General features: G+C 32.9%; 1 protein-coding gene and 2 long non-coding RNA genes across 4 annotated transcripts; 1 reads left to right on the top strand and 2 right to left on the bottom strand.

The window, feature by feature from the left end:
- Window positions 1-384: 384 nt before the first annotated feature.
- Window positions 385-2,019, bottom strand: LOC111890099 (uncharacterized). The gene is made up of 3 exons (XR_002849734.3): window positions 2,005-2,019; window positions 1,435-1,682; window positions 385-830 (listed from the first exon to the last, which is right to left on the bottom strand). It is a non-coding gene; the product is annotated as an uncharacterized LOC111890099 (long non-coding RNA).
- LOC111890101 (uncharacterized) lies at window positions 1,769-4,374 on the top strand. 2 transcript variants are annotated; one of them, XR_002849735.3, is made up of 3 exons: window positions 1,943-2,342; window positions 2,467-3,494; window positions 4,193-4,374. It is a non-coding gene; the product is annotated as an uncharacterized LOC111890101 (long non-coding RNA). The 2 variants fall into 2 exon arrangements; XR_006189149.2 differs by lacking the exon at window positions 4,193-4,374 and having other exon boundaries at window positions 1,769-2,342; window positions 2,467-2,831.
- Window positions 4,375-9,516: 5,142 nt separating this feature from the next.
- LOC128132765 (agamous-like MADS-box protein AGL80) lies at window positions 9,517-10,221 on the bottom strand. The gene has a single exon (XM_052769708.1). The coding sequence runs from the start codon at window positions 10,219-10,221 to the stop codon at window positions 9,517-9,519; it is 705 nt and encodes a 234-aa protein (XP_052625668.1).
- Window positions 10,222-27,954: the final 17,733 nt, after the last annotated feature.

Below are 27,954 nucleotides of genomic sequence, written 5' to 3'. Positions count from 1 at the left end.
AAAAAAAAAAAAAACTCGTCCTTGGTGTGTTGGGTATCTGGTAGTCCACCAACTTAGGGGCTGTTTGGCAGGATCTGAATTTTTAAGATCTGAATTTTTAAGAGGTCTGAATTTCTAAGAGGGTCTGAATTTTTAAGATCTGAATTTTTATCATGCTGTTTGGTTGGAACCTCTGAATTGTTGTCTGAATTATAAAAATGACCATTTTACCCTTGTGTATTATATTTTTCTAAAAAATGTTTTTGTTTAGAATATAACTAGACCAACTTCTTGGATATATATATATATATATATATATATATATATATATATATATATATATATAAACACCATACAAAATCCAAATTAAACAAAAATCAAAATCAAACATAAACATTTGACAAATCTAATCCAATTAGCAATCATAGTTGCTTTGTTTTAACTAAATAGATTTTTCAAAATACAATACAATGGTCTAATAGGAAGAGGTGAAAGTTTGACTTTACAATAAAAAAATCAATAAAAGTACATTGCTATTTCTTACATATCATGACAAGTATAAACACATTCTTGAAAGAAAAACCCTTAATAGTTATTCTTGAAAGTAGATTACAAGTTGTATCAAGGAGAGTGGCAACTCATGAACTGGAAACAGAGCACGCAAAAAGGCATAGAGACATGCCCAATTAATGAACTGGAGATATAATCTCCGATGAACTAGATTTGAAATTACAGCCCATATCATTGATGGTGGTTCCTTTTGTTTCAGCTGGAATCAGAACCTATGTAGAGGACTTCGGAGTTGGAATTACTGGTATCATATCACTTGTCAGCAATAACTTTATGCTCAACTACATAACCACAAAGAGGGACAAATACATCATGAAATGGATATAACAGATTTCACAGCTCATGAATAGAATGAAAAGAAAAAAAAAAGTTAATAGAAATGGATATAATAGATTTCACAGCTCACGATTATAAGGGCCCGTTTGGTCGGATGAAACATAGTTTGAATATACCTCACAAACAACTCTCTTAACGTATATGGGAATTGAAATCTTCAATGTTCAATTGCCCTCATTTCAAGAAAGTAGGAGATTTTGTGGTTTTAGATCTCGATGGACAATTCCATCCATGAAGTTTCAAATATACAAACAAATTCAAATCAAAATTTAATTAGATAAAAAGATTACTTAATTTTTTTGAAAATTAATTTCACATATACTATCTATTGAACGCAAATATTGATTTTGATTTTTGAAAACTGATTTCACATAAACTATCACATAAAATCGAGCATAACATCAATATTGATTTTGATTGAACAAATCAGAAACAGATAGCATAACATCAAGATCTTATTTGGATTTTTGATTTTCAAGTTTGGGGGAAAGAAGGAAGAAACAGAAGAAGAGCAATGGATTTGATTTTAAAAGGAGAAGAGAAACAAACCAGTTGCGTCGGTGGAAGAACGAGTTGGAGATAGAAGAACTTGCGGCGGTGGCGGCGGCGTTGCTGGGTGCAGCGTCGTCGACGTTTTGGGTGGGCGGGCGCCGTTTCAGCGGCATCATCGGAAGGTGTAGAGAAACAGACGCGGAGAAGCAAACACGAAGGGAATGAAAGAATAGGAGGCAGTCGATCTTGTTTAGGGCAAATAAGGAATGCGTCCTTTTTTTTTTTTTTCAGACTTTGTTTGATATCTGAAAAAATAAGAGGCATTTATAATTTTAAGAGGTAAAAAATAATATGCAAACAAACAATCTGAATCTGAAAATTTAAGACATTGCCTCTTAATTTTAGAATTAAGAGGTAAACAAACAGGACCTTAGCCAAAAAGAAATGTGTCCACTTAAATTTAGCCCTGAAAGAGGCCTGTATTTGTGCCCTATTTTTTTTTTTTCACTTAGGGCTTGTTTGATAAGCCTCTTACTGAGTCCAGTAAGAGGTATCATCTTACTCGGCCCAATCATGTTGTTTGTTTCACACATTTTATAGTTCTGGCCGGGTCATTTTATATCTTACCGAGTCATCCTAAAATTATAGCTGACTGAGTGACTGGAAAACTTCCGTTGATGCCCTTTTCCGTAAACGCGTCTATCTCCTCGTTCTTGAGCACACCAACAACCAAATCACCCCTTGCCCCTGCTACACCTCTTTTCCACATCTGAAATCGATGTCGATTTCACCAAAAACGAGGACTCTACCATCGTAAAATTCAATAGGTTGAATCGCCAATTTTCTGATTCCATTCAGAAATTAGAGATGAGTGGCGTGCAAGTCTATCTCTTTGGCGACATCGTCTGAAACTGATGCTAAAATCAGACCTTCCTCTACTGAAACTGATGCTGATTTCACCACAGGTATATCAATTTCAACTATTATGATATGAATAATCTTTGGTGGGATGTTCACTGTGTGTTCTTTCATGTCCTACTACGTGTATTTGGGATATGGGCTTATTTGGTGTTCATATTTATTTTGCAGGTGTTGTTATTGGTGCTAGTTATGAGGCTACTCTATTCCAAATATACCTTATCTTTTTGCATCTTACATCATCGGAGTTACTGGGAGTTGCTGGTTAGGTTCTTCATGAATCATGGTGCTGCTAAAATTGTCTGGGTTTGGACTAAAATGCCCCTAAAGTTGATGTTACATACTAATAATTATTAATTGTTGCTAATCTATTCGATATCATCCAAGTGGTTAAAAACTGTTTGCTGGAATTTTGTTGCATAGTACTTATATGTGTGGAAGATATATGTGATCTTTTGTTTGTTATTTGGTTATGTTTGTTAATAACTCGAATGTATTGTTGTTCATAAGCTTTAGTAAGATTTGTTGTTTATAAACTTTGAAATTATTTACATTTAATTTGAATTTTTATGATAGTTTGTATAACTATTCATTAGTTTTATAAATTTTATTCGGATATTGTATAAAACAGATGCATTTAATTATTAAGCACAAACAAAAAGAAGGGTAAAATAGTCATTTTCAACGCTCAGTCAGATGCATAATCAAACAACATAGTTTTAGACAGAAGCAGATGTAGTCAGAGCTTCAAACTCGGTCAGATCCTTACTCAGTCAGATCTTACTCGGTAAGCAACTATCAAACATCCCCTTAGGCTGGAAACTCACGCCTCTCTTTTCTTCTCTGGTTCTTTGGTGTGTATGCCGGCAAAAACAAAATCGAATCCACCCTCTTTCTTAATCGATCAATATGAGATGTTCGGTTGGTAGTATAAGGGTGGTGTTGGCGGTTAGCTTACGATGAGGAGATAGTGGTGTTCGAAGGGAGATTGTTTATGGTGGTACAAGGTGGCTGAAACGATATGGCAGATACGGTGGTGCGCTTCTCGGAAAATTGAAGGCTTGTTGGTCGGCTGCGAATGGTGAAACAGCTGGTTTTTCTGATTGTATGGTTCTCAGTAGAGGGTGGAAGGAGATGAAGCAAGTCCGTTCGAGATTAGTTGGTCGGCAGGTTGAAGGAGGTCAAAAATAGGTCCGATTGTAAGTGTAAATAAATTCATTTTATCTTTTCAGTTTATAAATCTTATAATTTTTTTTAGTTTCAAAGTTGTGTTGATGTTTTCAGATTCTTTATCTAGATAGCAGATCTTTAATCTCGTTATATCTCTGGTACTCGGTTCATCTTTCATTGTTTTTGTTTTCTTTTATATGTTTGTAGTTTGATAAGAAAAATCGATCTGAAATGGTGGCCTAGATTTCGATCTAGTCTTTATGGCCGGATTAGGGTCGGCTCATCAAAACCAATTATATAAAATTTTATTAGTTTTCTTCATCATTTGTCTTAGACCGTTTTTTGTTAGTTTGACAACTTAAATATGGAATGACAATCTAGATCTTGATCTAGTTTTACTTCACTCTCATATCTTTTTCAGATTGGTTCAAATAACTTTCCTAGACTGTTTTGTTGTTTTTTTTTTTTTTTTTTTTTTTAAATACAAAAAATAAGAGTGTATCATCGTTTTCTACTCAAAAAACCTAAATATATATTATTACACAACATATACATGGATTACTGAACTAACATTTGTTTAGTAATCAACAAGAATATTACAAATCTCGATTTTATTTACACGAATTAACTTCCTGAAAGAAACCATTGATCATACTACTTTGATCCTACACATTTGAAGATAATGTTTTTTGGTTGTAATATCTGATAAGAAGAACGAATACTGCAGAAGTGGTGGTGGTAATGTCGGTGTTGGTGCAATCATCTTGTAGATCTGGTGGCAATGGTGCCATGGTTGTTGTGCAATGGTAGAATCGTTTTTATTGTGATAGAAGCGGTGGTGAAGGTTGTATAGTTGATAGATTTCTTGAAAGAGAGATCATAGACTGTAAAGAGAGATTATAGACTGTAAAGAGAGATACAGAAGACGGATCCATAAAATGAGCTTAATAGATTGTATATATACAACGTCAAGCTCTTTGTTTTGATTGGTACCTTTTTGTTGACGCCGATTGAACATTTGATAAATAGTTTGAAATAAATATAATGGTCCAGATTACGTTAAAACCTAATCAAAGGTCATCAATTCTTTCCCTTGTTTTTCAAGACATTGTCTTAAAAATGGTGGGATCCTCAATTATATACTCTTTATAAGAGGATATATATATATATATATATATATATATATATATATATATATATATATATATATATATATATATATATATATATATATATATATATATATATATATATATATATACATACTAACTTATAAAAGAAATCCTATTATTTCTATAAATAGATCCAATAAAATAATATTATTTTTTTTAAGACGTTCAACTTTTTAAGCGTAAAGTACAACTAATCATGAATAAAATAATATTAAATTTTAATCTGATTATCTTTGAAATCTTATCTCTTCCAAAAATTTGACTCGATCTTTTATCCAATTAAAATAAAACAAATAATCCATTATATAAGCCATTTTATTTGTAATTTTTTTAAGCTTTATTTATTGTTTATGCCCTCTAATCGAAATTGACCAATCAGTTGTAAAATCAAATACTTTGTTTAATATTAAGAAAAAATATCTATGTATGATTTATGACTAATAGAAAATTAGTATTCCATTTGTTATTCATGTTCCATTAAATATGGTTGTATTAATTTTATTATTTTTCGGTTTAAAACTTTAATGTTAAAGTGGATAATAGGATATATCTGTTTAGACTTATCTGTATCAAGCAAACCGGGTTGTTAATATTAACTTTTTATCAATACTAATAAAGGTATAAGCAAGTCACTTCGTATGGATGTGTCATGATTTCTAAAATGAAGGACTATAAACGTACACTACACACCATAATATTTAGTTTCTTTTGTATTGCGAGGGTTACATTTATTTGTTGCCGTAAAACCGATCGATAACAATATGCATATGTTTTGTATTACTTGAAATCTAACATGTTTCCGTATAGAACTTATGGCCGAATGAGAAACTATTTTTTGCCGCCGCTTTGCGCAGGTCTACGGCTAGTATGTATATATATATATATATATATATATATATATATATATATATATATATATATATATATATATATATATATATATATATATATATATATATATTGAAAATTAGTCTTTGAATCATTTTCATGTTTATTTGACATAAAGCAATAAGTTTAAATATAGTTTATTTTAAAAGTTGAATAGTTAACATTAAATTTATAAATAGAAATGAGTTTAATGTACTAAAATCAAATTAATGATGATTAACTAGTTTGAATTTGAAGAGTTGTGTAGGCTTTAAGTCAATATGGTATAAAAATCAATAACCTAGGTATATTTTGTGTTGGATTTGAAGAGTTTGAATTAAAATGAAAATTACAAATAAATTTAATTACTAAAAATGATACTGAAAATAGTTAATTAGTTGAAAGTTGATGATTTGTATAAGTTTCAAATCAATAAATGAGTTTAAGTTACTAAAATCAAAATTAATAGTTGTTAATTAGTTGGAATTAAAAAGTTAATATGTTTCAAATTAATATTTATGTGAAATCAATGATTTTTTAAGTATATATTTTATGTGAAAATGGAAAACAAGCCATTTTTTTTAAAATTACAACTGAGTTTAATGTATTAAAATTAAATTAGTGATTGGTAAGTAGTTGGGAATTAATGAGTGGTATAGTTTCTAATTAACGTGATGCAATAGTTAAAATTACATGTCATTTTTTTTAATATATTTTGGTAAATTATATGTATAATTACTAATGTTTTCAATAATTAGTTATTTACACAATTAGAATTTATCAAATGTTTAAACAATCATAAATCTTAATATTAATATTTTAGATAATTGAAATTCACCGAAAACTATTTTCGACCATTCGTTTTGTTAAATACCTAATTATCTAATTTTAACTATGTACCAATAATACAAACATGTTTTACAACTTTCGTAAATCCAAACATCCTTTACCATTATAATTTAGTTATAACATAAATCCAAATAATATTTATATCTAGAACACCAAAGAAACATACACGATAGTTATATAAACTTTTAATTTTCAAATCAAAAACTAACTTTGTAATGTATAATATAAAACTTAAGTAAACATTTTAATCTAATAACCAAATTTGAGCTATCTATATTTTTTCAGCAAGTATAGATCTAAATTAAAGTAAATTTTTGATATATATATATATATATATATATATATATATATATATATATATATATATATATATATATATATATATATATATATATATATATAAGGTAAATAGAAAAAAACAGTTTACCTTAACCAAACTAGTCTTCCAAAACATTAGAGTTTTGATTTAATGAAGATTACCTAAGAAAAACATGAACACAAAAATTTAACAGTATTTCATAAACACATTGTAAAAACAGTTAGGACAAGAAGCCCTTTAAGAAACCAAAATGAATATATAAATAATATGATTAAGGTAAAAAGAAAACATTTTATATTACCTATTTTTTTGGTTGATCTTCATAAACTATGTTTCTTCAAGTTTAGCTTTATGATTAATCAATTTGTCATCCAAAATATTACAATTTTGATAATATGAAATCTACCACAGAAAAACATGAATAAGAAACATCAACAATATTCATAAATAGATTACATAAACTCCTAGGGCTAGAAGCATTTCAAGAAACCAAAAACTAAAGAGAGAAATTATAGAATCTAATGTCACATGTAATAGTTTATATAACATATTTTATCTTAAAACAATTAATAATAGTTAATAAAAGACGGTGGAAATTTATTGGAAAATATGAAAAGACATAGGTATTTCAAAACAATATGAAGCTTGGAATTATACCTCTATTATAGTGTAGTAGGGATAAATATCGATATAAATATTTATGAAAACCCTAAAAACATACTACCAAAAATATGATAATAACTCGTCTAACAGTCAGATTAAAATGGTATCAACTATCAAACTATCGGAAATATTTGTGTAGAACTTTTTTTTTTTTTTTTTTCTGAAAAGAGTGTTATTAGCAACAAACAAGAAAAAGATGGTAGATCATGTAGACCTATACCATATTATATCTATACATGGCTAGAGTATAAGTGGATATGTCTATTTTAATAATCTACCAACACACTAATTAAATCAAATAATGATTTGAAGATCTCTTGTAATTGCGCAGTTTAATTAAACCAAAACTAAACAACTTGCTTTAGACAAATCCACATACGAATATTAGAAAGAATTCCCAATATTTTACCAACGGACGATAGACTTGCTCACTTATCCAATACTAACTATATATAGGGAGGTCCTTATATAGAACAAATATATCCATTGATATCACTAGTGTTTGGTAAGGGTTAAAAGGTCTTATAAGAGTTCAGTGACCTAGTCCCCCACAAGGCCGATCGAATCAATGACAAATAACTAACAAAATCCTTACACATATGAGCATGATACCTTTCCAAAAAAAGTTGCAGATTAAGATCTTCATGCTCAATAAAATTTTAATTTTGAAACCCTTTCGTAGGTGAACGTATCAAACACTTCCATTTCAATATTGCAATACTTTAAAAGAATATATATATAGTCCCTCTGCATCACATGCATGTATTTGAAAGGTAATGCTTGGTTACCCTTGACAATGAAATTCATTGATTATATTGCCTCATGGATCATACAGATTGGATAAACTGCTGAGAGGCAGTGAGACCTAATGGATTCTGGTTTACTCAGGTGTGGAACTAATATGGAGTAATTCTAAACGATAAGGGGTCATATTAGTTGTCTTTATATATAGAAAGCATGTATTAATCTGTGTGAGTGAATCATGCTGTTCATCTTTAGACCTTTTATTTTCTTCACTTTTACTTTATTACTTTGAATGTATGTAGCTCTCTTAGCTTTGCAAATTTTCTATTGCATTCTAAAAGGAATATTCTATGAGTTTTTCTTGTAAAGAGAAACAACAATTGCTCCACCACTTCCATTGCAAATTAATGCTCTTTCTTATAATTGGTGCATCACATTATTTTTGATTGATACACAATGTCCTTCATATGTGAATCTCAACATGGTTAAGTTTAAGGAGTTGCGGAGCTTGATTTAACCTTCGACTTTAAGGTTGCTCGTTTTTGTTGCGTGGCCTTATTGACAGATTTTAGGTCATTGTGCGCATATAATTTTATAAATAGATCCGATGAATTCATGTAACGTAAGCTAAACAATTGTAATTCGGTAGTATTAATAGTCTCTCTCTCTCTCTCTCATAGACACATTCCATCTAGTGTATATATATACACTAGATGTGTGCCCGGGCACAACGGTGACGATAAATTGCTCTTTTGGGAAATAGTTTCTTATGGGAAAATTATTATTAGATTTTATTGTGTAATAAAAAATATCACTTTTAAAAATAGTATTTATGTTTGTACCTTATATTTATATTGGTTGTTCATAGTATTGATGTAAGTTAATTAATATTGGTGTCTTGTTTAAGAAATATAAATTAATTTGTATACACGAATTTAATATTATAAAATTTTGATTTTGCTTCAAATTGATTTTTTTAATAACTTTCCTTAATTCAAGTTTTCAAACTTTTGACAAGTATTAATGAATTGTTTATGCATTATAGATTTGTACAAAAAGTTTTGAAACTTATACCTCTTAAAATTCAAGATATGAGTAATATATATATATATATATATATATATATATATATATATATATATATATATATATATATGTGAAACTGGTCGGGTATGCATAAATCAAATTGCAACATCATTCATTAATTTCCCAAGGGATGTACTGAATCAACTACAAAAACAAAGTCGAAAGAAAAAGGCAAAACCAACAAGAACAAGTTAAAGAAAAAAAAGAAATAAATTGTTGCATCTTGAAGACAGGAAAGTAGTTATAACCAAGAAAATTACTCAGATAATGAAAGATATTAACTTGCTCCATTTTGAAGAAGATGCACCTGACCACGAAGGATTAAGGTCTTCTATAAACTGCCTTTTCATGTCATCCCCTTGAGAACGACCCAAAAGTATCCACCATATTATCAATCCAGTCTGAGAACCATTCATCAGTAGTTTCTACCGCATCAAAAGTTCCAGGGTTCTCTACCACTGGTACATAACCATTCGCAGCCATTCCTCCTGCCATTCCAGGATTATCTGCGTTACTGCCACAAACAACGGTCTGTGGTTCCAGTGGCTGTGAATCTCGTGGGGGCACTGCTGCAGGAGGCTTACTCTTTAGCGACTCAATCAGGCTTTCAATTTCAGATACTCTTTGGTCAGCGAACTTCACAAGATCATTCAAATCCGTTATGGGTAAGTTAGAGATGCAACGTTCCCTAGAAAAGCATTCTGACATCTTGTTGTGCATCTCACTCTCCCAGTTGTCCTTAATGTGCTTCTTGATCTGCTCCTCGGTCTTGGTGATCCTTGATTTGATGTAGGTATCATGATTGTACATCTTTTTGCTCTGCTCCATCTCAGGAATTTTGTGGAACTGATCCACCACATTTTCAACGCCTTCCTTGCTTGGCCATAGATCAGGATGAGACTCGTTCGGGCTATACATGATAGCACATGCTTCAATATCGCATAAAGTGCATAGCTCATTCAACTTCTTTTTCAAACTATCCTTCCTTTTCTTTAAAGATGTCCTCCTTGCATGATAGTTGCTTATGAATGCAAGCTTCACTTTGTTTTTCGGCATGGCAAGGCTTAGGCAAGAGAAGCAAAGCAACGACAGAATTATGGAAGCCTGTTGTGGTTTTCCAGGTTCCAAATGAGGTTTCTTATATAGAAAATATATTAAAATAATTTTGGCTTTTATGATCAGTATTCTAGCTAGTCATTTAATTTAAAGATTATCTCTTAATACAATGGTTGACTACGCATTAATTGTCAGATTAAAATCTATCATTAATTATTCTTTTCCATAAACTTTTTCCATGATGTTGAAAGACAATTAAACTTATTAAGATATTTTTTTCACTCTAGATCTAAAATATTAATATTAAGGATCACCAAAACGAATGGTTGAAAATAGTTTTCGGTGAATTTCAATTATCTAAAATATTAATATTAAGAATATCATTGTTTAAACATTTGATAAATTCTAATTATGTAAATAACTAATTATTGAAAACATTAGTATTTATACATATAATTTACCAACATATATTAAAAAAAATATGACATGTAATTTTAACTATTGCATCATGTTAATTAGAAACAATACCACTCATTAATTCCCAACTACTTACCTCTCACTAATTTAATTTTAATACATTAAACTTATTTGTAATTTTAAATAAAGTGGCTCATTTTCAATTTTCACATAAAATATATACTTAAAAAATCATTGATTTCACGTAAATATTAATTTGAAACATATAAACTTTTTACTTCCAACTAATTAACAACTATTAATTTTATTTTTAGTAAATTAAACTCATTTATTGATTTGAAACTTATACAAATCATCAACTTCAAACAAATTAACTATTTTTCAGTTTCATTTTTACTAATTAAATTTATTTGTAATTTTGATTTTAATTCAAACTTTTCAAATCCAACACAAAATATACCTACACAAAATTAAACTCTTCATTTTAATTTTTATTTTTATACCATATTGACTTGAAGCCTACACAACTCTTCAAATTCAAACAAGTTAATCATCATTAATCTGAATTTAGTACATCAAACTCATTTCTATTTATAAATTTAATGTTAACTATTCAACTTTTAAAATAAACTATATTTAAACTTATTGCTTTATGTCAAATAAACATGAAAATATTCAAAGACTTATGTTCAATATATATATATATATATATATATATATATATATATATATATATATATATATATATATATATATATATATATATATATATATATATATATGGAAGGGTTACTTAGAAAACAAAAAAACCTTAAAAAATCATAAAAATACATAAAAAAATACCAAGACATCACAAAACATTTTTTTGAATTTTTTTATTAAAAAATTGCAGCATTTTTTACAATTTCGCTGAAAAAAAAATAAAAAATCATTTTTTTTTTGTAAAAAAACAAATTTCAAAAAAAAAATTTCAACGATTTTGACTTAATAGTTGCGATTTTTTGATAAAAAAATTCAAAAAAAAGTTTTGTGATCTCTAAGTATTTTTTTTATGCATTTTAATGATTTTTAGTGTTTTTTTAGGGTTTTTTGTTTTCCATAGAACCTAAACCATGTACCGATAATACAAACACATTTTACAACTTTCGTAAATCCAAACATCCTTTACCATTATTATTTAGTTATAACATCAATCCAAACAATATTTATATCAAGAACACCAAAGAAACATACACAATAGTTGTATAAACTTTTAATTTTCAAATAAAAAACTAACTTTGTAATGTATAATATAAAACTTAAGTAAACATTTTAATCTATTAACCGAGTTACTGATGAATAAAATTAAATATAATATACGGTTTATTGTTATTTATAGTTGTTATTGTTAATTAATTTTTTAAATTTTATTTATTTAACATTTTAATTTCTGTCATTGTAATTATTTAAAACATCAAATATTTTTTTTTTATTTTAAAAGTAAAAATATAATCATCTATAAAGAGGTATTTTTAACTATTGTTATTGTAAGTTATTTTAAAATACTAATTTGAAAACTATTGACGATTATAAATATATATTCAAGAAATATTTTAGTTAAATTGATATTACAATTTAGTTTTTGCATTTAGCACTACAATTTATCACTTTTAACTATTCACAAAATATTCTTCAAAAATTAAAAGTGGAACTGTAATTTATATTGAAGTTGACTATGTAATGTTATATTAAAATTAACAATTTAAGTATTTTGTCAAAACTGTTCAAAAGTTGTAGCTTTAAACTGATAATATTTTACATACAACAACATATTAAATCGAATAAATTAAGTATAATATGTTAAAATTTAAAGACATAACTTTATAAGTAAAAGTAAAAATATTATTTTAATATTGAAATTTAGTTTATTTATAATTTCACTTTAGGTTTGATAATCATTTAACCTTATTAACCAACTTATAATCACTATTAGAAAGACAATACAATTTATCACTTTTAACTATTTACAAAGTATTCTTTGGGTTGTTTAAGTTGAACTAAAATTTATATTTAAGTTGACATGTAAGGTTATATTTAAATTAACTATTTAAGTATTTTATACAAATTTTCAAAAGTTGTAGTTTTAAAATGATAATGGTTTACATACAACAACATATTATATCTAATAAATTAAGTATAATAAGTTAAAAGTTAAAAACATAGTTTTATAAGTAGAAGAAAATATATTATTTTAATATTAAAGTTTGGTTTATATATGATTACACTTTAGTTTATAATCATTATTAGAAAGAAATTGAAAAGTCATGGGAGTTTCAAATGAATGTGGTGAAAGGAAAAATGAATGAGAGTTTCAAATGAATGTGGTGCTTAGAAAAATGCTTCCTTTATAAGTATATAATGATATTTGATGTTAAAAAATTAATAATAGTTATTAAAGGATGGTGGAAATTTATTGTAAAATATGAAAAGACATGGGTATTTCAAATCAATATGAAGCTTGGAATTATACCACTATTATAGTGTAGTAGGGATAAATATAGATATAAATAGTTATGAAAAGCCTAAAAGGATACTACCAAAAATATGATAATAACTCGTCTAATAGTCAGATTAAAATGGTATCAACTATCAAACTATCAGAATTATGTGTGTAGAACTTTTTTTTTTTTTTGAAAAGAGAGAGTTTTTAGAAACAAACAAGAAAAAGATGGCGGATCATGTAGACCTGTACCATATTATATCTATACATGGCTAGAGTATAAGTGGATAGGTCTATTTTAATAATCTACCCACACACTAATTAAATCAAATAATTATTTGAATATCTCTTGTAATTGCGCAGTTTAATTAAACCAAAACTGAACAACATGCTTTAGACAAATCCGCATAAGAATATTAGAAAGTGTCATACCCCAAAACCACGAACGGCGGAAACGTTCTGGGGCGGAGGACGTCATGTAAAGTATCACAACACAATAATAGTAAACAAGCAAACAACATCATCCATTGCAGTAAATGTATAATTTTAATACAAGCGTGTTCTGTAAAGTTATAGACACCAAAAATGTAAATCAAAATAAAGAGATGAGTCCTGAGTGCGCTCCCTCTTCTCAAAAGTTGGTCTCGGTACCTGTCTACTGATGACCTGATAATACAAGTTATTTTGAAAGAGTTTATCAGCATTAAGCTGGTGAGTTCATAAGTATTTAGTGTCGGTGTTTGTATCAAAATGTTTGAACATGATGTTGAAGTAAGAGTTTGTAATCATTTGTATTAAAAGTATATGAATGTTTGTACGGTTTGTAAAAGTTTGTGATCTCCTAGAAAATCCTATATTTTCTACTAAAAGTAGCCTTCTACCAAGGCATAACTGTTTTGTGTGTTTGCTTCTTGTAAACGTGTGTAATTTTCCCAAGTATAACTATGATTATCAAAATATAGTTTGTACATTATTGTTTAAGTGAAAAGATCACTAAATATATGTAAAGAGTAAATTAATGTAGTACTGTAGTGTTGTATTATAGGAACTACTGCCGTACTAACTACCTTAAACCGGATTTATATCAAGGTATCATGTGATTAATTGTACCATACTATCGACTGGGTAACAACGACAAATGTAGGTCGTAAAAAGGTATGACGTTTGGCACCCGCAGACCTGCAGGTCCGGCTGTAGCTAGCAGCAAGGTGTAGGATAGTCAATCCAGTATAGATCTATACGCAAACTCACGATCTCCCTCCAAGAGACTCTGGCTACAACTTGGGCCATGACATTTAAGGCATGCTCCGATACAATGGATCATATTTTTGTAAATGTATTCATGTATGTGTAATGTATTGTTTCTGTTCTAGTATCATTGTATATGTTCTCTTTCTAGTATAGTTGAATACGTACTCCTTTTAGTATAGTTGTATATGTTCTCCTTCTGGTATAGTTGTATATGTTCTCATAGTAATATCATGTATATGTTTTAGTAGTAATAAGTATTGACTTATGAATGAACTGACTCCTTGTATGCTTCTTGAAACTAAAAGTAGTAAGTAGTATAACCCTAAACTATACCTATTATAGTTTATTAGTAATTTGAGGGATGAGTGAATGTACTGAACTAAGATATAAATCTTTATGTCTATACATATCCACATAATATATAAATAAGGATTCAACGACACTCGGACAAATAACCGGGTACTTTAGGACCACAACCAAACAAGGAACAAGAAGTAAAGTGGGTTATTTCTCCTAAGTCCTTCAAGCTTTATTTATATGACTATATATAAGAGTTTAAAAACATGTAAAATAGTTTAATAACAGTTTAAAGTCACTTGCTTGGTAAAACAGTTTGAAATAATTAAACTTCCAATAATATACTAGTTATTAATCACATGTGATTGATCTAATAACTTATCATGATTCAACTTGTATTCTCCCCCATAAAAACATTTAAAACAATTCAAAGGTTCATTAATAGGGGTATGAACTCACCGGTAGTGAGTGGTTCTGATGACAATGTTGGATTAGTTGCTAGGTGTCATGTGGTGACTTGAGTACACACGCGAATCCTATTTAGCATATATCAGCACATATATGAATATAATTAGTGTTATAAACAACTAATTAATGAATTTGGGACCACCTTAGGGACTAGTAAACACTTAAAATGAAGTGTTTCAATCATATATGATTGTATCAAGGATTATAATGATATACAAGAAAGTGTATGGCCAAAATACACACTACATGTGTGTGTACGGCCATGTGTGCGGCCTGGTGTGCTGCCAGCACGTGTGTGCGGCCAGGTGTGCTGCCAGATGGTGTGTGCTGCCAGAAACATGGTGTTCTTGGTGTTCTTGGTGAAAGTTGTTACCTTTTGGATGATACTTGAGAGGATTTTGAGTCCTTGCTTTGAAGAAATGTAAGAAATGATCAAGAGACCAAGGATTTCATATATATAAGAGGTGAGTGTGGCTGGAAGTGTGTGTGGTTGGGTATGTACGGCTGGCTGGCCGCACACTCTAGTGTGCGGCCGCACACACCTAACTTGGTGTGTTTGGCCCGTTTTTCCAATGCTACACTCTATCTATCCCATCCTCCGACACGTATCTCAATTATACTAAGCTTTAAGAACTCATTTAGACTAAAAAATCTCATTATAGAATAGCAAAACGAAGTTAATCTTTAATAACAATGAAGAATGAAAGCTAGAAATTTCAGGTTGTCACATCATCCCCCTGTTGAAAGGAATTTCGTCCCGAAATTAGAGTCTAAGCAATTAAGTTATTTATAGAAAAATAAGCGAATAAATGAGGATATTTCAATTTCATTTGATCCTCGCGCTCCCATGTGAATTCCGGTCCCCGCTTGGCATTCCAGCGAACCTTCACAATCAGGATGCGGCTTTGTTTCGTCTGTTTGACTTCACGGTCTATGACCTCTACAGGTTCTTCCACGAAGTTGAGGCTCTCATTGATCTCGATCTCGTCGAGTGGGATTACAAGAGTCTCGTCGGACAGACACTTTTTCAAGTTCGAAACGTGGAAGGTAGGATGTACGTTACTAAGTTCGCTCGGTTGGTTGAGTTTGTAAGTTACTGGGCCGATTCTTGCGAGTATCTCGAAAGGCCTAATGTACCTTGGATTTAGCTTTCCACGCTTTTCGAAGCGTATTAAGGCCTTCCAGGGTGAGACCTTCAATAAAACACGGTCGCCCACCTGGAATTCCAACGGTTTTCTACATTTATCGGCGTAGCTTTTCTGTCGGTCTGTGGAGGCTTTCAATCGTTCACGGATCTGAACGATCTTCTCCGTCGTTTCCCGAATGATTTCTGGGCCTGTGAGTGTACTGTCAGAAACTTGCCCCTTTGCTAACTGGGTGTCACCCACTTCAGCCCAGCACAGAGGGGATCTGCACTTCCGGCCATAGAGGGCTTCAAATGGGGCAACCTTGATGCTCGTGTGATAACTGTTATTGTAGGAAAATTCGACAAGAGGTAAATGAGTATCCCATGCCTTTCCAAAGTTAATCACACAGGCTCTCAACATATCTTCCGGTGTTTGAATGGTTCTCTCACTTTGCCCGTCGGTCTGAGGATGGTAGGTTGTGCTCATGTCTAGCCTTGTTCCTAGGGAATGTTGCAACGATTGCCAGAATCTTGAGGTAAACCTACTATCTCTATTGGAGATAATGGATATAGGAACACCATGTAGTCGTACGATTTCCCTAATGTATGTTCTCGTAAGCTTCTCCATCTTATCAGTTTCCTTGATAGGCAGGAAGTGTGCAGACTTGGTCAATCTATCGACGATGACCCATATGTTATCAAGTCCACCCGTTGTCTTGGGCAACTTGGTTATGAAATCCATAGTGATCCGCTCCCACTTCCATTCTGGGATCTCTGGTTGTTGCAGTAAACCAGAGGGTTTCTGGTACTCGACCTTAACCTTTGCGCAAGTAAGGCATTTACTTACGAAGGTAGCAATCTCTGCTTTCATGTTAGGCCACCAGTATAACTTCTTAAGATCCAGATACATCTTATCTGAACCTGGGTGGACGGAATATCGAGTGTTGTGCGCCTCAGTCATGACCAAGTCTCGAAAACCACCGTGTTTCGGGGTCCAGATCCGGTCCATGAAATATAGGGCTCCGCCACCCTTGGTTTCTAAGTTCTTTTCCATTCCTCTAAGGGATTCACTCACCACATGTTCAGGTTTCAAGGCTTCAAGTTGAGCCTCCTGAATTTGTGTAGACAAGTGTGAATGGATCGTCATCGTCAATGATTTGACTCTTCGACCAGAATATTCTTTCCGACTTAGGGCGTCTGCTACTACGTTGGCTTTACCCGGATGATAACGAATGTCGCATTCGTAGTCATTGAGTAGCTCGACCCATCGTCGTTGGCGCATATTGAGCTCCTTCTGATCGAATATGTGTTGTAAACTCTTGTGGTCAGTGAAAATGGTGCTTTTGGTGCCATACAGGTAGTGTCTCTAGATCTTCAGGGCAAGCACAACTGCTCCTAGTTCAAGATCGTGTGTGGTGTAGTTGACTTTGTGTGTCTTCAGCTGTCTCGAGGCGTAGGCGATGACCTTACTCCGTTGCATCAGAACACAACCGAGCCCTTGATTTGACGCATCACAGTAGACAATGAAATCTTCTATCCCCTCGGGGAGGGATAGTATTGGTGCGGTGCACAAGGCTCGCTTGAGAGTTTGGAACGCTCTCTCCTGTTTCTCTTCCCAGTCAAAGGCCATGCCTTTCTGGGTCAGTGTTGTAAGGGGTTTCGCAATGCGGGAGAAGTTCTGTATGAATCTGCGGTAGTAGCCAGCGAGACCTAAAAATTGACGAATTTCTGTAGGCGTCTTCGGTGCTGACTAGTTCTCAATGGCCTTAATTTTGGATGGGTCCACATGGATTCCCTCTTCGCTTACCACATGTCCTAAAAATTCGACTCTTTAGATCCAAAATTCACATTTCGAGAACTTCACATAGAGCTTCTCCGTTCGTAAAGTTCCTAAAACTTGTCGCTGGTGATCGCCATGCTCTTCCTTACTTCGGGAGTAGATCAGGATGTCGTCAATAAAGACAATGACGAACTGATCCAAGTAAGGTTGGCATACTCTATTCATCAAATCCATGAAGACTGCGGGCGCATTGGTCAATCCGAATGGTATCACCACGAACTCGTAGTGTCCGTAACGAGTTCGGAAGGTTGTCTTCGGAATATCCTCCTCTAATACTTGTAACTGGTGATATCCGGATCTCAGATCAATTTTGGAAAAATAATTCGCCCCTTGCAGTTGGTCAAATAAATCGTCGATGCGAGGCAGAGGGTAACGATTTTTGACCGTCAGTTTGTTGAGTTCCCTGTAGTCGATACACATACGGAATGATCCGTATTTCTTCTTAACGAACAAGATCGGTGCTCCCCAAGATGAGAAACTCGGTCTTAAAGCCTTTGCTGAGAAGTTCGTTAAGTTGACCAGATAGTTCCTGCATCTCAGCTGGTGCTAATTGGTATGGCGACTTGGCTACTGGGGGTAGCTCCTGGAATTAAGTCGGTTCTGAACTCGACCTGTCGTTGCGGAGGTAATCCTGGTAGCTCTTCTGGAAAGATGTCGGGAAAGTCGCTTACTACTGGAATGTCTTTTATTTCTTTCATTTCTAGGCTTGTATTGACAACGTGAGCAAGGAATGCATGATATTCCTTACGAAGATATTTCTGTGCTTGAATACTGGAGATAATACAAAGACTTGTACCGGGTTTGTCTCCGTAGATGAGTAGAATTTCGTTAGACGGGAGGTTTAGACGGACTGCTTTCTCATAGCACATGATGTCGGCGTGATGAAGACTCAACCAATCCATGCCGATGATAACGTTGAAGCTTTTAATTGAAACCGACATGAGGTCGATTGGAAATGAATGGTTATCTAGAGTTAGGTTGCATCCTAAGTATATGCTCCTGGTGCTTTCAGTTTTCCCATTAGCCATTTCTACCGTGAATTGTTCTTTAAGTGCGTGCGGTTGATGTTTAAGTATGTGAGCAAATTTATGGTTCACGAAGCTTCGCTCCGCTCCACTATCGAACAGAATGCATGCATAGGAGTTATCGAGAAGGAACGTACCAGTCACTACCGTCGGGTCAACAACCGCTTCCTCATGGCCTATTTCCAGTACTCTCCCCGCTCCACCTGCATTCTTTGCTTTGGGGCAGTCCCTCTTATAGTGGCCCACATCGCCATAACCATAGCAAGCCTGGCTTACGCCCGTACCGGGGACTTGGTTAATCGGCCTCGCCGGAGATTTACAGAAACGGACAGTGTGTCCTTTCTTGTTGCAGTTAGAGCATTGCATTTCACGGCATGGGCCGTTGTGGTGGAAGTTGCATTTGTTGCACTGAGGTAAACTTCCAGCATACTGCTTCACCGGAGCAGTAGCAGCAGTAGGGGTTATCGCGGCATGCACAGCCACAATTTGCTGCTTTTTGGCAGCTCGCTGTTTCTTCTTGTCATCCCAAAACTTCTGCTTAGTGTCAGTGGGTTTGGAGGGTTCCGCGGTGGCTAGGGTTGTTGTTGCTGTTGGGGATTGGACTCCATGGTCAATGAGTCGCTGTGCAAGTCGCTTGGCACTGTCGAAGGTAGCAGGGTTTGATGATAGGACATTTCCCTGATACGGAGGCACCAACCCCCAGATGTACCTCTCGATCTTCTTCCCTTCAGTGGGAACCATATTGGGGCAAAGGGCCACCGGTTCACTGAATCTGGCGGTATATGCGACTATGTTGGAGCCCGTCATGGTTAGGCCCCACAGCTCCTGCTCCGATTTCTGAATCTCGCCCCGAGGGCAGTACTCCTCAATCATGAGGTCTTTCATAGTTTCCCAGCCCATGTCGTTGGCTCCGACGAGAGTTAAAGCTTTAACGTGGCCGTTCCACCACGTCAGAGCTTTCCCTTCAAAGGTGCATGCGGCATATTTAACCTTGCTCGCCGCAGGGCATGAACAAATTTTGAAGACCGATTCCGTCTTCTCGAACCATTGCGAGAGGGCAATGACTCCGCCGGTCCCATGAAAGGACTTCGGCTTGCAGTTTGTGAAATCCTTGTAGGAGCACTCTCTCGTGCGCACAGGGATTTCTGCGTGAGTAGATTCAACAGGGGTTCCACCTCGACTGTTGTCAGTTGAGTGATATTGAGCCATGGCAGTTGCCACTGCCGCAGCTACTGCAGCATTCAGAGCCGCAGTATCGATGACAGGAGGAGGAGGTAGGTGGTGGTGGGGTTGGAGGATTACGTCTTGTTGACTTGCGAGGAGGCATCTTTCAGCTATAAGTTTATAAAGACATATACAATGGTAAGAATCAATTATAAGCAGGGTGAGAGTGACACATGGACTAAACAGCCATAGTCCAATAGTTGAATGTATGTACAAATTGAGTTTACAATAGGGAATAATAATAGGAAAAACACAAGTGCAAAGATTTTCCCACAAAATAGATAGCTGTCAATATTACTGGTATTATTGATGTAATAAGTTCGGGGAAAATCGACCTAGCAGTAGGTCTTACATCATACCATACGAAAAAGTTTGAAAGTTTCTAGATTCCTAATTAGAGTACTGAAAATTAGGAATATTTTACAGACAAGTGCTACCTAAGGCCCATATATTAAAGGCTATTCCTTAAACAAAAGATGAAGATGTGCTAGACATCTTCTACCGGCGACGATAATTCCTAGGGCGAATCCTCATATCTTCCAGTTGACGAACCACTTCTCGGAGGTGTCGTTTGTGAGCTCTTTGGCGAACTCGAAGTTCTACGACTTCGGTGGTCAATTGCTGTCAAAGTGCGTCATTGGTTCTCCTCGTCCCTTCAAGTGCTTCTTCCAGATGTCGAATGCGGACGGTGTTAATGCCTGAGTTGGCATCAATTTCCATGACCCGGTCGAGGGCTGCTCGACCTTGTTCAACGTTACGTGAAATTCTACGGACCATGACGGGCAGAGCTCTATCCGCAAAACCACCTTCGCTAACGTTGTAAAAGCTTCGGTCCCCAAAGTAAGGTAAGGGTTGACCATGTTCATCGCTCCAGCGATTCAAGTTGTTTACCCACAAGGGTGTAGGACCTGGAAAGCTAGTCGGGGATTGTTGTTTGGGGCTTGACCTACGGGAGGTAGATTGTTGACTTCGGGCTCAGAGTCAGATTCATCCGAGAAACCTTCTGCTTGATGATCATCCAATGGGATTTGGTGCTCATCATCGGACTCTGCTTCGAGCCATCCTACGTTGCCTTCGTTTGGAAAGTATGGGTCGCCATGATGAAATCTAGCCATGATATCTACGCGAGAAAGGGGATATAAGAATCTTATGAAATTAGATGTACTACTAAGATAATTATTAGATGATCCATATCAATCATGTCAATACTTGTGTAGTGCATACCAGTTATATGAAAGTAAAGTAGGATAGGCCTTCGAATAAGTAGCCCTAAATCCAAAACCACAACCAAACAAGGAACAGGAGGTGAAGCAAAGGTTACAGATTCTCAGACTATAACACCTAATTTCATACAACCTTGAAGTATCCACTTAACGACTATTGACCTATTTGATAATGACCCTTTTAGTTCTCAGATAACTGATTAAAGTAACACAAAATACTCCTATAGTATTTTAAACCTATGCTCGGTTCTAATGATCCTATTGTAGTAGTGTTGGTAAGTTTTTAGACTTGTTACTATATCACAACCATTCTAGGGCATATCCTAATCACTCCTCGGACCAGCATAGTTGATCAGGCTATGCCATTCCCAAGACTGACCATACATCCCCGAGCTCACTTGTGATATCTAACAATCGCAATACTTTTGTTCTTGTCATTGTGAAACTGATTTTAGTATGAATGCAAACTTGTATACTTAGTTAAATATTTTTGTATTTAAAGTATAGACTCTTGGTCAGAGTGTTTTAATCCCAAATGGGTTTATAGTTAGTATATCTTTTATGGGTTGATATACTCAATTCACTATAAAAAATGCTTTGATACCAATCTGTCACACCCCAAAACCACGAATGGCGGAAACGTTCTGGGGCGGAGGACGTCATGTAAAGTATCACAACACAGTAATAGTAAACAAGCAAACAACATCATCCATTGCATTAAATATATAATTTTAATACAAGCATGTTCTGTACAGTTATAGACACCAAAAATGTAAATCAAAATAAAGAGATGAGTCCTGAGTGCGCTCCATCTTCTCAAAAGCGGGTCTCGGTACATGTCTACTGATGACCTGAGAATACAAGTTATTTTGAAAGAGTTTATCAACATTAAGCTGGTGAGTTCATAAGTATTTAGTGTCGGTGTTTGTATCAAAATGTTTGAACGTGATGTTGAAGTAAGAGTTTGTAATCATTTGTAATAAAAGTATATGAATCTTTGTAAGGTTTGTAAAAGTTTGTGATCTCCTAGAAAATCCTATATTTTCTACTAAAAGTAGCCTTCTACCAAGTCATAACTGTTTTGTGTGTTTGCTTCTTGTAAACGTGTGTAATTTTCCCAAGTATAACTATGATTATCAAAATATAGTTTGTACATTATTGTTTAAGTGAAAAGATCACTAAATATATGTAAAGAGTAAATTAATGTAGTACTGTAGTGTTGTATTATAGGAACTACTGCCGTACTAACTACCTTAAACCGGATTTATATCAAGGTATCATGTGATTAATTGTACCATACTATCGACTGGGTAACAACGACAAATGTAGGTCGTAAAAAGGTATGACGTTTGGCACCCGCAGACCTGCAGGTCCGGCTGTAGCTAGCAGCAAGGTGTAGGATAGTCAATCCAGTATAGATCTATACGCAAACTCACGATCTCCCTCCAAGAGACTCTGGCTACAACTCGGGCCATGACATTTAAGGCATGCTCCGATACAGTGGATCATATTTTTGTAAATGTATTCATGTATGTGTAATGTATTGTTTCTGTTCTAGTATCATTGTATATGTTCTCTTTCTAGTATAGTTGAATACGTACTCCTTTTAGTATAGTTGTATATGTTCTCCTTCTGGTATAGTTGTATATGTTCTCATAGTAATATCATGTATATGTTTTAGTAGTAATAAGTATTGACTTATGAATGAACTGACTCCTCGTATGCTTCTTGAAACTAAAAGTAGTAAGTAGTATAACCCTAAACTATACCTATTATAGTTTATTAGTAATTTGAAAGATGAGTGAAAGTACTGAACTAAGATATAAATCTTTATGTCTATACATATCCACATAATATATAAATAAGGATTCAACGACACTCGGACAAATAACCGGGTACTTTAGGACCATAACCAAACAAGGAACAAGAAGTAAAGTGGGTTATTTCTCCTAAGTCCTTCAAGCTTTATTTATATGACTATATATGCATCATGCATGGTTTTTAACAATATAATAGTTTAAAAACATGTAAAATAGTTTAATAACAGTTTAAAGTCACTTGCTTGGTAAAATAGTTTGAAGTAATTAAACTTCCAATAATATACTAGTTATTAATCACATGTGATTGATCTAATAACTTATCATGATTCAACTTGTATTCTCCCCCATAAAAACATTTAAAACAATTTAAAGGTTGATTAATAGGGGTATGAACTCACCGGTAGTGAGTGGTTCTGATGACGATGTTGGATTAGTTGCTAGGTGTCAAGTGGTGACTTGAGTACACGTGCAAATCCTATTTAGCATATATCGGCACATATATGAATATAATTAGTGTTATAAAGAACTAATTAATGAATTTGGGACCACCTTAGGGACTAGTAAACACTTAAAATGAAGTGTTTCAACCATATATGATTGTATGAAGGGTTATAAGGCTATACAAGAAAGTGTATGGCCAAAATACACACTACATGTGTGTGAGACCAGGTGTGCTGCCAGATGGTGTGTGCTGCCAGAAACATGGTGTTCTTGGTGAAAGTTGTTACCTTTTGGATGATACTTGAGAGGATTTTGAGTCCTTGATTTGAAGAAATGTAAGAAATGATCAAGAGACCAAGGATTTCATATATATAGGAGGTGAGTGCGGCTGGAGGTGTGTGTGGTTGGGTGTGTGCGGCTGGCTGGCCGCACACACCTAACTTGGTGTGTTTGGCTCGTTTTTCCAATGCTACACTCTATCTATCCCATCCTCCGACACGTATCTCAATTATACTAAGCTTTAAGCACTCATTTAGACTCAAAAACCTCATTATAGAATAGCAAAACGAAGCTAATCTTTAATAACAATGAAGAATGAAAGCAAGAAATTTCGGGTTGTCACAGAAAGAATTCTGAATATTTTACCAACGGATGATAAACTTGCTCACTTATCCAATACTAACTATATATAGGGAGGTCCTTATATAGAACAAATCTATCCATTGATATCACTCGTGTTTGGTAAGGGTTAAAGGGACTTATAGGAGTTCACTAACCTAGTCCCCCACAAGGCCGATCCAATCAATGACAAATAGCTAACAGAAAATACTTACAATTATGAGCATGATACCTTTCCAAATAAAATTACAAATTAAGATCTTCATGCTCAGTAAAATTTTAATTTTGAAACCTTTTGCAGGTGAACGTATCAAACACTGTCATTGCAATATTGCAATACTTTAAAACAATATATATAGTCCCTATGCATCACATGCATGTATTTGAAAGGTAATGCTTGGTTACCCTTGACAATCAAATTCATTGCTAATATTTCCTCATGGATCATACATATTGGATGAACTGTTGTGAGGAAGTGAAACCTACTGAATTCCGGTTTACTCAGGTGTGGAACTGATATGGAGTAATTCTAAACGAGAGAGGGTCATATTAGCTGTCTTTATATTTAGAAAACATTTATTAATCCGTGCGAGTGAATCTTGTTGTTCATCTTTAGACCTTTTATTTTCTTCACTTTTACTTAATTACTTTGAATGTATGTAGCTCTCTTAGCTTTGCAAATTTTCTATTGCATTCTAAAAGGAATATTCTATGAGTTTTTCTTGTAAAGAAAAACAACAATTGCTCCACCGCTTCCATTGCAAATTAATGCTCTTTCGTATAATTGGTACATCACATTATTATTGACTGATACACAGTGTCCAGATTCATATGTGAATCTCAACATGGTTAAGTTTAAGGAGTTGCGGTGCTTCATTTAACCTTCGACTTTACGGTCGCTTGTTTTTGTTGTGTGGCCTTATTGACGATGGCTGTGAATCTGGAGGGGGCACTGCTGCAGGAGCCCCACTCTTTAGCGACTTAATCAGGCTTTCAATTTCAGATACTCTTTGGTCAGCGAACTTCACAAGATCATTCAAATCCGTTATTGGTAAGTTGGAGATGCAACGTTCCCCAAACAAGCGTTCTGACATCTTGTTGTGCATCTCACTCTCCCAGTTGTCGTTAATGTGCTTCTTGATCTGCTCCTATGTCTTGGTGATCCTTGATTTGATGTAGGTATCATGATTGTACATCTTTTTGCTCTGCTTCATCTCGGAAATTTTGTGGAACTGATCCACCACATTTTCAATGCCTTCCTTGCTTGGCCACATATCAGGATGAGACTCGTTCGGGCTATACATGATAGCACATGCTTCAATATCGCATAAAGTGCATAGCTTATTCAACTTATTTTTCAAACTTTCCTTCCTTTTCTTTAAGGATGTCCTCCTTGCATAATAGTTGGTTACGAATGCAAGCTTCACTTTGTTTTTCGGCATGGCAAGGCGTAGGCCAGTGAAGCAAAGCAACGACAGAATTATGGAAGCCTATTGTGCTTTTCCAGCTTCCAAATGAGGATTCTTATATAGAAAATAAATTAAAATAATTTCGGCTTTTATGATCAGTATTCTAGGTAGTCATTTAATTTAAAGATTATCTCTTAATATAACGGTTGACTACGCATTAATTGTCAGATTATGTCATAAAAAATCTATGATTAATTATTCTTTTCCATTAACTTTTTCCCGATGTTGAAAGACGATTAAACTTATTAAGATATTTTTTTTTCACTCGAGATCTTATCTATTTGTTATTTGTTCTTCGATTACTAACTTCGAAAAAATTTACCCTGGCAGTTTTTAATATTGGCAAAATAAACTTGTTGTTTGCCACTATTTTGGAATTTAGTTGTTATATATATATATATATATATATATATATATATATATATATATATATATATATATATATATATATATATATTAAAAATTAGTCTTTGAATCATTTTCATGTGTATTTGACATAAAACAATAAGTTTAAATATATTTTATTTTAAAAGTTGAATAGTTAACATTAAATTTATAAATAGAAATGAGTTTAAGTACTAAAATCAAATTAATGATGATTAACTAGTTTGAATTTGAAGAGTTGTGTAGGCTTTAAGTCAATATGGTATAAAAATCAATAATGTAGGTATATTTGGTGTTGGATTTGAAGAGTTTGAATTAAAATGAAAATTACAAATAAATTTAATTACTAATAACGTAACTGAAAATAGTTAATTAGTCGGAAGTTGATGATTTGTATAAGTTTCAAATCAATAAATGAGTTTAATTTACTAAAAATAAAATTAATAACTGAAAATAGTTAATTAGTTGGAAGTTGATGATTTATATAAGTTTCAAATCAATAAATGAGTTTAATTTACTAAAAATAAAATTAATAGTTGTTAATTAGTTGGAAGTAAAAAGTTAAGATGTTTCAAATTAATATTTATGTGAAATCAATGATTTTTGAAGTATATATTTTATGTGAAAATTGAAAATGAGCCACATTATTTAAAATTACAAATAAGTTTAATTTATTAAAATTAAATTAGTGATAGGTAAGTAGTTGAGAATTAATGAGCGGTATTGTTTCTAATTAACGTGATGCAATAGTTAAAATTACATGTCATATTTTTTTAATATATGTTGGTAAATTATATGTATAAATACTAATGTTTTCAATAATTAGTTATTTACATAATTAGAATTTATCAAATATTTAAACAATGATATTGTTAATATTAATATTTTAGATAATTGAAATTTACCGAAAACGATTTTCGACCATTCGTTTTGTTAAATATATATATATATATATATATATATATATATATATATATATATATATATATATATATATATATATATATATATATATATATATATATATATATATATATATATATATATATGATTGAGGTAAATAGAAAAAAACAATTTACCTTAACCAAACTAGTCTTCCAAAACTTTACAGTTTTGATTTTATGAAATCGACCAAAGAAAAACATGAACACAAAAAATTAAGAGCATTTCATAAACACATTGTAAAAACACTTAGTGTAAGAAGCCCTTTAAGAAACTAAAATGAATATATAAATAATATGATTGAGGTAAAAGGAAAACATTTTATATTACCTATTTTTTTGGTTGATCGTCATAAACTATGTTTCTTCGAGTTTAGCTTTCTGATTAATCAATTTGTCATCCAAAGTATTAAAATTTTGATAATATGAAATCTACCATAGAAAAACATGAATAACAAACATGAACAATATTCATAAATAGATTACATAAACTCCTAGGGCTAGAAGCATTTCAAGAAACCAAAAACTAAAGAGAGAAATTATAGAATCTAATGTCACATGTAATAGTTTATATAACATATTTGATATTAAAACAATTAATAATAGTTATTAAAAGACGGTGGAAATTTATTGGAAAATATGAAACGACATGGGTATTTCAAATCAATATGAAGCTTGGAATTATACCTCTATTATAGTGTAGTAGGGAT

This window comes from Lactuca sativa, chromosome 3 (assembly GCF_002870075.4).
Source record: "Lactuca sativa cultivar Salinas chromosome 3, Lsat_Salinas_v11, whole genome shotgun sequence".
Lineage (NCBI taxonomy): Eukaryota > Viridiplantae > Streptophyta > Magnoliopsida > Asterales > Asteraceae > Lactuca > Lactuca sativa.
This window is presented reverse-complemented; position numbering and strand designations above follow the sequence as displayed.